Source organism: Amphiura filiformis, chromosome 15 (assembly GCF_039555335.1).
Source record: "Amphiura filiformis chromosome 15, Afil_fr2py, whole genome shotgun sequence".
Taxonomy (NCBI): Eukaryota; Metazoa; Echinodermata; class Ophiuroidea; order Amphilepidida; family Amphiuridae; genus Amphiura; species Amphiura filiformis.
This window is the reverse complement of record NC_092642.1, coordinates 15,262,103-15,274,788: the sequence shown is the minus strand read 5'-3', so window position 1 is coordinate 15,274,788 and position 12,686 is coordinate 15,262,103. Positions and strand designations below refer to the sequence as shown.

Here is a 12,686-nt window from a genome sequence, read left to right as displayed (position 1 = left end):
TTTTCCCGTTGAAAAGACAAAACTGATGTTTATGATAGCAACCATTTCATCAATAACATTTTGAGTCATTTTTATCCATAAAGCGACACAGGATATGATAGATAACTACTTTCACATCAATATGGTCCATATGATCACAGATTGTTGAGAATCTGTGATATGATCCGGGATATGATGAAGATTTTGATTCTATAGATCTGTTATCAACATGATATCACGCTGTTCAGTGGTCAAGGAGTAAGGACCCCGGTCAAGGACACTGATATGACATCATAGGTGATGTCAGATTTTCTTCTGCTGACCATATGATGCTATATATATTAACTATTATTGTTACATTTAGGCCTTTAAACTTTTAAAGTCATAATTAATTAGTTCAAACATAACTTTGGTAATACTCACTCGTTTTAGTTCGTTGAAACTGCAAAACATACTTACTTTTACTAAAAAAACAAAATAAAATATTTAAAAAAAAATTTAACCACAAAAAGTAAAAAAAAAAAATCATTCCAATACCACTAAAATATAATCTCTTGAGTAAACTGACCCCAAACCTGAAACAGGTACCAGCCCGAATGGGCTGGCGAAAATGAATCGAGGCATACGATACGCCAGGCATGCGAAGCGACAAACCACCTAATGTGACGCTGCGTCAATTACCCAATCAGGGGATCATAATTTGGTCTACACAGCATACCTAATGGGATATTGCAGTTGAAATCTATACACCCCTTAAGGAAGACATGACCTTAATCTCCCACACCCAGTTTAGCAGGGGGTGTAGATTTCAAATGGAGTTACCCATTTAGGTAACCCCATTTGAAATCTACACCCCCTGTGTGTGAGATTAAGGTCATGTCTTCCATAGGGGGTGTATGGATTTCATGTGGAATAGCACAAATAATTATGTTCTCAAGGCTATCCATTGTGCCACTGAGTGATTATTATATGCTTGATTTGATTGACTGATTATTTGATTGACTGATTATTTGATTGACTGATTGATTGATCAATTGATTTATCAGCTAATTGATCCCTTATTGATCCCTTATTGATTGATTGATTGTTCAGCGTAGTAAAAATTACAATATTTATAACTGTACAAACCCATCAACCCAGATAGTTCTACTTTGAGACAGAGAGGCTAGTCAATGAAATTGATATTACCTTTTGAAAAATTAGGACATCACTACTCAGTTTTAATATTAATGATGACGATGACTTACAAAAATATGAGTTCAATTTTATATGACAGGAATAAACATTCCATAGGCTTACTAGGAAAAAGTAATTTAACACTACATTACGTCTAAAATGTCACAAAAAGTAAATAAATAGCATTGATTCTGGTAATTCTACACTGTTTTGAAAGTAAAATGACATGTTCATGATGTATTTGGTTTTGTGGTGTTGATAGCATAAAACACGCCTATTCTTCTTCCTAACACGCTATATATTTGTGGGCAAAAAGGTATGTATAATAAAAACTAATTTGTTGGTCTGGATGATATGACATCTAAAGCTAGAAATCCAAGGGTCAATGGTTCAAGTCCTGATTGGTCAGAGGATTAGTTCAATTTCGATATGACTTCTAAATATTTTTGAAACATTTGATTAAAAATAAAGCTTTACTCAAAACTGATTACTGCATGGTTTTTAATTTAAAAATTGTCCTGATTTCTGCAGAGTGGCGAGTACACGATAATTATAATATATGTCCCAATTAAATTGTAATGACTATAGAGGGCACTGTCATATTGCACATAATACACAGGGGGCCATTTCACTCAACTTTTAACCCTTCATAACTAATGTAACCATTTGTAAAGTTTCGAATATCCAATACTAGACATAACTTTACGAAGGATCCTTGTAAATTCCTATTATTTATTAAGTGTATCGTGCGTGAATGAGTTTAGTGAAATGGAACTTATTGACTCATCGTAAGTTATGAACGATATCAAGACTTACAAAGCTTTTAAAGTTTAATGAAATGGACCCCAGGTTATATAGGAGCCATTTAAAATAATCTGCTATTCTGCAGTATGCAAAAAGATTTAGTGAATTTATAAATACCATTACTATACCGTAAAAACTCGATAGCTGCATATGGGCTTACTATCGAGCGCTTTTAAAACATGCAAACATAAAATGCCCCATCCACAAAAGTGTAAAAGGTTTTGAGCAAATCAACGATACATTTTTAGTTATATACGAACAAGTAAACCTGCAAATGTGTGTGTCAACCCCATTAGCTCAGTTGGTAAAGTGCTGGACTTTGGTACAATTTCATGTTTTCAAAAGCGCTCGTTAGTAAGCACATATGCTACATGTATAAACTATCGAGTTTTTACGGTACTACATCATGTAACATGTTCATGCTCATTTTTGAAGGAAATATGTAAAAATGCAAAAACGGCATAACTTTAGAATCTGGTACGTCACCCACAAGATGCCCTTTATTCCTTGAGTATGCACCGTTCTCCAAATAATCAGAAGGCATATGACTGGATAGTTATACCAAATTCTAATGTTGCACCCAAAAACCAAACAAACCAACCACATGCGAACAACACCACTCTTATAAATAGACACATCAAAATGAAAAAAAAAATTGACAATACACTGTTACCTGCTGTTCATCAACGTCCTGAAGTGGGCAAGCAGCAAAGAAAAAATGATCGGCAGAACAAAAAGGGTATGATTATAGCTGTTTTGAAGCAAATTATAACATTATATGGCACATTTAAGCAAAATAATTTATGAATCTGGTAAACTTGAATGAAATATGATGCATGTAATGATGTTATTAAAGCAGGCTGATCCACAAATTCACTTAACAAGTCAAGGTGCTTCATGTCTGGCTTCAAGCTCTGTAGCAGTGCCAGGATTTTTTTCAAGAATGAGGTAGCTGTGGTTTCAGAATAAGAAAAGCGGTTTCAATATGCAGGGCTAGAAATCCTATTATTAAGTATTCTGGAGCTCTTATAGTGATATGAACAGAAGAGCAATCTTGATAACTTAGGCGAGTGGGGTGGCAGAGCCATATTTTTTCCAGTTTAACCATTTTAAACTAAAAACTGCAGTGTATTTCTTATTCACAGAAATAAACCCAGGAAGCCAATTATTGTATAATTATATTTCCATATTTCTTATGGTTCTCAAGAGTATAAGGCTGAAAATAAGTTTTCCCTTCCTCCTCAGAAGAATCATGGACATGGAGCAGAAGTGGCACTCATCATAGGCTTAAGAACCGGGGGAGGGGGGACTTACAGGGGCTAAGCTCAATAATTTTGGCTCAGCCCCTACAATAATTCCAGATGAAGCAAAAAAATGTGACACCAGGGAAATTGGGTGTTTTTGACCTACTTTTCGCAAAAAAATTCCTGGGCACCCCCAGGATGGGTCACCAATATGTTTTATTTGGTCAGCCCCCTTAATGTTTCAAATCTTCCTTGGCCAATGCACATTATGTCACGCCTTTGGAAACCTATTATAGAACCCATACCTTTCTTCTTGAGTGCCATTTTTACTCTCAATATTTGAGCATAAACACTGATAGGTCACGCTCCTCCCCTTTGAGATCATGCTCCTCCCCTTTGACTCGTCTAATAAATCACCAGAACTGTAATGGGTTTTTTTTACCAAGGGCCATATGAATGCATCAGATATCTGTAAAAGCACTTTGATCCACAGTATGGAATATCAGGTAAACATAATCCTTGGACATTATCAGGCAAATATAGGACAATAAGGTCAATTACACTGAAAATGATTAATATAGGCCTATTTCAGTAAAGGATAAAAATGTTTTTATCATTTATCACTGTGTGTAAAGTCCATGTTCACTCTCAGTTTCAGTTGATTATTTCCTTCATCCACGAATTCACTTGCAATGTGTGTGTACACTCCATGCATATGGTATTGCTATTATCAAGCTATTCCACTTGAAATTCATACACCCTCTATGGAAGGTGTGACCTTAATATCCCACACAGGGGGTGTGCATTTCAAATGGAATCACCCATTTAGGTAACCCCATTTTAAATTAACACCTGTGTGGAAAATTTAGGATGTGTTTTCCACAGACAGGGGGTGTATGAATTCCAACTGGAATAGCCTGTTATATTAATTAGGACAAATAGGCCAATTACTAGCACAAATTACCAATGTGTTAAAATGCAGTCACTGACTTGTTCTTGTTAAACATGTGTTGAAATACTGGTATTATGTAGGTCAGTCTATTAAAAGAACAACATGCAAGTCCATATTATGCATGATTTATGACTGGGACCTTATTTCACATGTATAGTATTGGAGGGGGAGGGTACTCTGAACAAATGACCATACAGGTTGTGCCACAATTGGATCTCATTTTCGGCTCTTTGATATAACAATTATGGCCCCTCTTCTTGATTAATTTTGGAACTTAAAATGGCTCATTTGATGAGCGTAGGGCTGCTAAGAATACGCAATTGCGTTATTTGCGCCATAATTTGCGTATTTTGGCTCCAATTATTTTTGACATTTTGAAAAAATTATAAAAAAAAAAATTATTTTTTTTTTAGCGATTTTTTTTTCCGCGGATTTGGAGGGTCCCTGGACCTAACATCTAGTGCTACCATCATTAAAAAAAAATTACAAAAAAAAAAAAAAAAATTGGAAAAAAGATACAAAAAATTACAAGTTTGTATCCAAATGGGACCAATTTGTAACTTGTGTTCACTTCAAAAGCTATCTAAGATACAGACTTGTGTACAAAACCAATGCATTTTTTATATCTTCAATAGACTATGCAGTGAACACAAGTTACAAATCGGTCCCATTTGGATACAAACTTGTAATTTTTTTGTATCTTTTTTCCAATTTTTTTAAAATCAACCACAAATGATTGCAGTACTTCACTCTAGGTCAAGGGACTCTCTAAATCCATAAAATTTTTTTTTTTTAACATAATTTTTATTTTTTTATTTTCTTTATTTTTTTTTTTAATATTTTTTTTCAAATTTTTTTTAATGATGGTAGCACTTGATGTTAGGCCTAGGAACTCTCCAAATCGCGGATTTTTGCGTTTTTTGGTAAATCGGGGTGCGTTTTTTGGCCTCCAAAATCGCGTATTCTTAGCAGGCCTAGATGAACGTTTACTAATAGAACCAATTGAATAAACTCAACATAGCGGTATACAATTGAAATGGCTGACATGTTGGTTCTAAGTTCTAAGTGACAGAGGACAGGTCTCTAGTTCAATTCCACAGCCATTCATACCTATCAACTATTTTATAGTATTATCATGCAAATTGCCCTGTGGTACCTTACGGAGGGCAGAATTTTATCTAAATGAGGACAAGTGGCATAGTATTCGATAGGGTCTACACCCTAATTACACCAAACTCATTTTTGAAATTGTGTTAAATTTGGCCAAATACCTGGGTCATATTTATAAAAAATGGGTCAAATTTTCTTATAAAATTGTAGGGTCCACATGATTCTCTGATACATGCCCTACCCAAAATTAACCTGAGTACCCCCCTGGATTTGGACAGGCAAATTATTGCAGATAAAATAGGTCAAGCCACAATCAAGCCTATATAACACTGCATGGTAGTTGCAGGATTTCCTTTTACAACCCTGGTAAATTAACAATTAATCAGGTTGTTGGACCACATAGCTACAAGGTGCCACTAGAATTACATCAATTGTTTTACAAGGATTAACAATGATGGATTACAAACTGGAATAAAGTTTGATTTTTGCTGTCTGATTACTTAATTTAACTCAAACATTTGCGCCAAGCAATATTGAGGTCAAATTTGGTCTTTGTGACACATTTTGGATGTGAAAATCTGTAAATATTTTTAATGCAAGTCTGTTGATATAATGGGATCTCTACTAATAAGCAGTACAAGTGATTCTAATGGACAGATGGGGCACATTTCAGGCCAAATATTAACCAATAACAAGTCACTCGAAAAACTAAAATGGAATTAATACGCACCTTTAGGGTTTCTACCGGATGTCGATTTGTATCTAAATTCCTTCCCACAAGGTAACAGGCATATTGCATTCTGGGAAGGAATTCTGGTACAAATTGTCATCCGAAAGAAACCCTAAAGTTGAGTATTGGGTGGCACTTAACATGTTTTGACAGTTGAAAAATTACATGGAATGAAATAAATACATTTATTAATCAGGTTAGCAACATCCACAAGCATGCAAATGTGGGTGTGGTGTGGGTGTGTGTGCATGCAGAAATGTGCACATGTATACACACCCCTACGTTCATTCTGTAGTGTGTATGTGTATGGCGTGCATGTGCGTATGTGAGGGTTTCAGGTTTTAATGGGACATCGGACATCTAAAAACATAATGCGACATGGAAAATATCACATGCTTAATTAATGTGCAACCCAATCCAGGCCCATCAGCCAGTCCACATGCCTTCCTCGAGGTAGTCAAGTCAAGTAAAATCTCAGTTACATTATGTTAGTTGGATTCCTTGCATCATTTCCTTTCTGAAAATGTATACTTTTATATAACTATCACCATTACTTTTAGAAACAATATCTGAATTACTGCCTCAAGGAAGCCTCACAGACTGAAACTTAAGATGTATATAATTATACACACCATGAAATGCAGCACAAACTGTAAAAAATATAGAAATGTCTTTAATAAGATGATCCTAACTTTGAAGCGTACCATACACACCAGATTACTGATATTTTCAATCTGGAAAGGTTATTTTTAAGGCAAGCTTATGATTGCAATAACTCAAATTTCAAAAGTTGTCAACACTACCTTAACATGAACCAGACTAGAGCACAAATTTAACAGCAGCAACATATGTCACTAGTAAACTACACAATATCAAAATAGGGATATTAATTTCTTGTAACATCTGAATCATTATCATGTAACACCTTCACTATAATGAATCAGGTATATAGTTTCTTTAATTACGCCCATTGTCTTAGTGTGACAATACATGATTAGTTTTCTCACCTTATGTTCTTTGAGAAGCTTTGCCTGGGCTTGAAGCTTCTTCGCTTGCTCTTCCTTCTCCCTCCTTTCTTTTTCAAGCTGCTCTTGTTTCTTCTTCGCTTCTTTCATTGATTTCTCCAATTCAGCCCGTCGCCTCTCCTCGGCTTCAAACAGGCGCGCTTTTTCTTGCGCTAACTTGACAGTTCTTTCTGCCTGTAATTTCAATTGTCTTTCGTTTTCTTGCTTGATCCTTTCTTCTTGTTCCTTCTTTTCTTTGGCAAGTCTTTGTTGTTCTTCTTTAAGCTTTCTCTCTCGTTCCTCTGCCTGTCTCTGTAATTCCTTCTCCTTCTCTGCTTTTTCCTTTGCTATCCTTTGTTCTTCAGCAGCTTTTCTCCTTTTTTCTTCTTCTTCCTTCTTAAGGTTTTCTAGTCTCTGCTTCTCCAAGGCAAGACGTTCCTCCTTTAGTTTAGCGGCTCTCTCTTCCTCCTGTTGTCGTTTTAATTCATCTTTCTTCGCTTTCTCCAATTGTTCTCTCTCTTCCTGGAGCTTCCTATTCCTTTCCTCTTTTTTTCTCCTTTCTTCTTCCACTTTCTTCTCTGCTTCTTTCTTTTTCCTCTCTTCTTCCAACCTTCTTTGTGCTTCTTTTTTCCTTTCTTCCTCTTGAATTCTTTCTTCTTCTTTCTTCTTTTCCATCTCTTTTGCAAGGCGTTCTTGTTCCTCTCTTAGTTTCCTTTCCCTTTCCTCGGCTTTCCTTCTTTCTTCCTCTAATTTGGCTGCTTCACTTGCTAGTCTTTCCTGCTCTTCAAACAGTTTCAACTGTTGTTCTTCCTCTTCCTGTTGTCTCTTCCTTCTTTCCTCTTCTTCCTGAGCACTAGATTACAGAGAAAACAAAACAAACACAATAAGTCCTATGTTAGTTTAAGTTGTAACAGATTGAATACAACATATACAATTAAGGGGTAGTGTGCAGGCCTCGAAATAAAAAAATTCCACTTGTCTGTCGGGAATTCCATGTAGAATACTAGAAATCTACTTGGAGATGAAACCACCGGTTCTGGGCGGTTTCATCCAGTTGGATCCGGTTCTTATTGTTCTAAACAATGGAAGGCGGTTCAACCGTCAGTAACCGCCGATCGAGTTTTGATTTCACCCCTTGCCTAACTTGATATTTTACTTGCCCTGTTCATTGCACATAATGTATTCACCTTAAACCTTACAGAGTTACTATATAGTAGTCACAAGACAATGTGATCCAATACATGTATGACATGCACTGTCTGCATATTATATTGGGCATATGAAGACTGGAGCTGCAGAAAAGCCTAAGTCACATTTTGGTAAAATTGGGTTAAGTAATTTTGAAGCTGCTAGGGGTCAGAAAATATCATGCAAACCTTTTAAAACCAAATTCATAATTTTTAAATGCTTTTTAGGGGGTCAGATTTGATACCACCACATATTTGAGTTGCAGAAGTGCCAAAGTCCAAATGAGTACTATTGATTTTATCAATAATCATCAAGAACAAAATTCTGCACAAAAATATTCTAAAGCCATTTCCAATGTACATACTAAATTTTATTTTCATACCTAGCTCCATTCTTTTCCGAAAATGGACTCACTTCTGCAGCCCAGGTTTTCATATACCAAATGATGTTGTTGATAGATAGCATTTGGTAGAGCTGATTAAAAAACACCATGGTATGGTACTTTTTGCCCGTTTTGTTTTACAGAATGAAACTCACATGGTGCAACTTTTTATTTTTTTCCCTCCATCTGCATATTTTTTTTTAAAAATAGTAAACTTGAAATTTTTTTAACAAATCTAGCATTTTAAATCTAGTTGCCCGCTGGGTTAACATATGAGTGTTTTTGGTTGTCCGATAGATGTCCTGGGCTGCCGAGCAGAGGATGTAGTGTACATATATCTGCAAGCACAATAACAGTTTTTCCGCCTTAAATTGGAGCAAATTAGTTGTATAAGATCGAGTGCTTTTCATTGGTTAAAAATCAATCGACCCACATAGTGTAAATCTAGCTTAAGTTCTGTATGTCCTTTAGTTCTCTAAGACCTCATCCCCTGGCCTCATCCCTTTAGCCAAATTGACCAGTAACCTTTTGAAGCCACTGGAATAGCTTGTTTTGAGCCACCATTCATTTGCCACTTTTTAATTTCAATACTTGTCAGGAGTGATCAATCTTGAGGTCGTTGCCCTCTTCAATATAATACTGCACTGTCACTAGGATCCACAACATGTTCATCTATCAGGGCACACAGTTCTTTTTTAACCCCAATACATTTATACATTCATTGAATGACCTCTGAAAATTTGTGTACAAAAGCTCATACCCTGCAACTTGAGGTCAAATTTTGCACTATGATTGTTTAATTGAGGTTATTGAACTCTGCAATTGGAATGAGGCCATTATGGTCCATTGCGTGTATAGCACACAATTTTCAAGTGTTTATTTTTTCATTTTTCCTGGTTAATTTCAGAACACCAAACGTAAAAGCCTGCAAATATTTTTGACCTATAGGCTTTATCAATTTCTTGTTTGAAACTGAATAAAATAAAAATGCAAACTGTTCAGAATAGGCTGTTAAGAAATTGCGTAAAAATTACTATTGCTAAAATAATCCTGTTATACAGTAGATAACATGCTGCACTCTGCAAATTTGATTGAAATATTTCAAATAACACGCAAGATGTTGCGATAACATCAAGTGTTGTTGACAGTCATTGAAATGTGCTACATGGGAGGTGATCCGCATTGATGCGCATCACTGGGCTACTCCAGTTGAAATCCATACACCCCCTGTGAAAGATGTTACCTTAATATCTCACAGAGGGGGTGTAGATTTTAAATTGAGTCACCCATTCAGGTAACCCCGTTTGAATTTCACACTCCCTGTGTGGATAATTAAGATCATGTATCCATAAGGGGTGTATCGATTTCAGCTGGAATAGCCAATTGCATGATATTACATTACATGTTGAATGCACAAACACTGCCCTATAACGGCATTTTGTAATGCAATGAGTAAGGTGCGCTTCCGTATCACACTACTTGACATGCATGTTACGTACCATGACTGCTTCCCAATATCACTACGCTTGTACTGTTAGTGCGTTAAATTTGTGCTGTGTAGTAGTGTGTACACAGTCTCAACCCCAGGGTCTCGATGTGTACTACGCAAATCCTCACTGATCTGGATTTCGAAGTCCACATTAAAGCGGATTTAGAGCTCCACGTGGAAAGCCACACTATCATGTATGTCTTCCATGTACTTCAATACCGCATGGTCTCTGCCTCCTATCAATATCAGTTAACTATCCACACTTCCCTTTCCTACGTATGCTGTGAATGGGCTATTCCACTTGAAATCCATACACCCCCTATGGAAGACATGACCTTTAACTGTCCACATAAGGAGTGTGAATTTCAAATGGGTTACCTGAATGGGTGACTCCATTTGAAATCTACATCCCCTCTGTGGAAGATTTTATAAGGTATGTTTTCCATGTATGGATGTCAACTGGAATATCCCAATGTGACAAGTTCTTACAGTTTTTGTTTGGCTTCTTCATGGGCCTGCTTAATGGCTTTCTCATGTAATAATTCCTCATGTATGGTAGAGATACGCTTGTCTTGGTCATGTTCACCCATAACCCATACCCACTCTTTGCCATCTTCACCCTGGAGCCAGTCAATGTGTTTATCATCTGTAAACAAACAAACATAAAAACAAACCAATAAGATTATTATTTACATGGCACAACAATTTATTTTATGCTTTCATATTCACTCATATAACCCATACCTTGTCACATGTCTGTCATCTGCAAATAAGCGAACATAAAAACAAACCAATTTTTTTCATCTACTGTAAAAACTCAATAGTTAGCATATGTGCTTACTATCGACCGAGGGCACTCCAACTTTGGAGGTGACACGTATGTAGGGCTGTTAAGACCCCCTTTTTCAGCATCGCTGTCACCCAAAGACCCCATATTTTTTACGAACACATGCTCTGTCACCCAAAGACCCCCTATTTTTCCATTTGATCTGTCACCCAAAGACCCTTACAAGTTCAATATGAACAGCAACTTCCATTTATCACTGATTTTGTTACTTATTTTACAAAATCAAAGAAATTTGAAGCTATTTAGAAATAGAAATCCGATTTTCAAGGTTTCCTGTGGCGCTGTTTGGCTCTCACCCAAAGATTCCATTTAAAAAAGGTCATGTTCTCACCCAATGACCCCATATTTTTTACATTTTGCTCTCACCGAATGCCCCTTAGTTCGAAAGTGCCAGCCCTACACCTATATCCATTTCAAATTGAAGTGCCCCCCCCCCCCGGACTATCGAGTGCTTCTGAAAACATGAAATTGTACCACAGTTTGACTGTTTACCAACTGAGCTAATGGGTTTGACACACAAATTTGCAGGTTTACTTGTTCGTATATAACTATGTGTACCAATGATGGATGGGGCTCTTCATGTTTGCAAGTTTCAAAAGCGTTTTTACGGCATTTCATCTGTTAATTGTATAGCATTTTCAGTAAAGAGATAGCCTGTTCTACATTACAACATGTCATTTAAGTTGCTGTCCCCACATCTCATCAGCAAATAAAACAAGTACAGTACTGTAAATAATTTCTCTGTATTTCCTTTGTAAACAGACAAACAGCAAACAAACACTAAGTTTTATCATTTGAATGTTTCCCAATCTTTATTGTAACCTATCCATGTCTATCAATTGTAAACAGACAAACATAGAAACACACATTCCCAATTTTCAATATCTCTTATCATCACTCACTTGTACCTGATTTTGCTATTTTGATTTAGGCTAAAGATAGCTTTAATCAGAAATAACAATACCAACACACCTAAACAATCGAATAAAAATTATGTCCATGTCGAACTACTGTCTATGGTCGAAAGCTGTTACACACAATATAGATTAACAGTAGGCCCTACCACATTGTGTAACTAGCAAAACTGAATAGAAAGCAACATATATTTCTTAGAATCTTTGTTCAAATTAAACCCAGATTTTGAGGGACCTATTTTAGACATGTCATTTAAAAATAAAATGAATATTTGGGAAAAAGATGTTGGAGTGATAATTAGGTCTTTTAGCAGTACCAAATGACTCAAGAACAGTAAAATTTTCAAAGTTGTTATTTTTGAAATGTCTAGAAAATTTCCTTTAAAATACATACATGAATTGTCTTAATTACAAAAAGCGTTTAATATTTGAGAATACTTTTGGCAAATTGAGCCACAAACGGACACAGCTTCAAAAACTAAATAACTTAGAAGTCAACAAAAAATTGTACATCAATTGAACCTGCAACCATTTTGACATCCGAGATCATATTTTTATCTTCAAAACTGTTTTATCAAAGGAGCTCTGTTTTTCGCAAATAATAGCTAAAAGATATGGCTCTTGCATAAACACTGAATGATTGTTCAAACGACACTTAAAAATACCACCACAGTTGTTGGGGCCCCACTTTTTGTGCGACACCCTGTATACTCCCAATGGCATCACTTTTTTGTTGCACTTTTCAAAAAATAAATTGAACAAAAAATAATAGGTAAATATGAGAGAATTCTATTTACTATATAGTGCCTCAAGACACTCCATATCACCTCAACTTGCTGATGCCATTTAACTCTAGATTGATGAAAG

At 35.9% G+C, this 12,686-nt stretch overlaps 1 protein-coding gene across 1 annotated transcript in view; it reads right to left on the bottom strand.

Moving 5' to 3' along the window:
- The window catches only part of LOC140171291 (uncharacterized), a 78,227-nt gene that overhangs the window by 21,026 nt on the left and 44,515 nt on the right, over positions 1-12,686 (bottom strand). Inside the window, 3 exon segments of the mRNA XM_072194520.1 lie at positions 2,633-2,650; positions 7,003-7,852; positions 10,548-10,704. Coding sequence (XP_072050621.1) covers positions 2,633-2,650; positions 7,003-7,852; positions 10,548-10,704 — 1,025 coding nt within the window.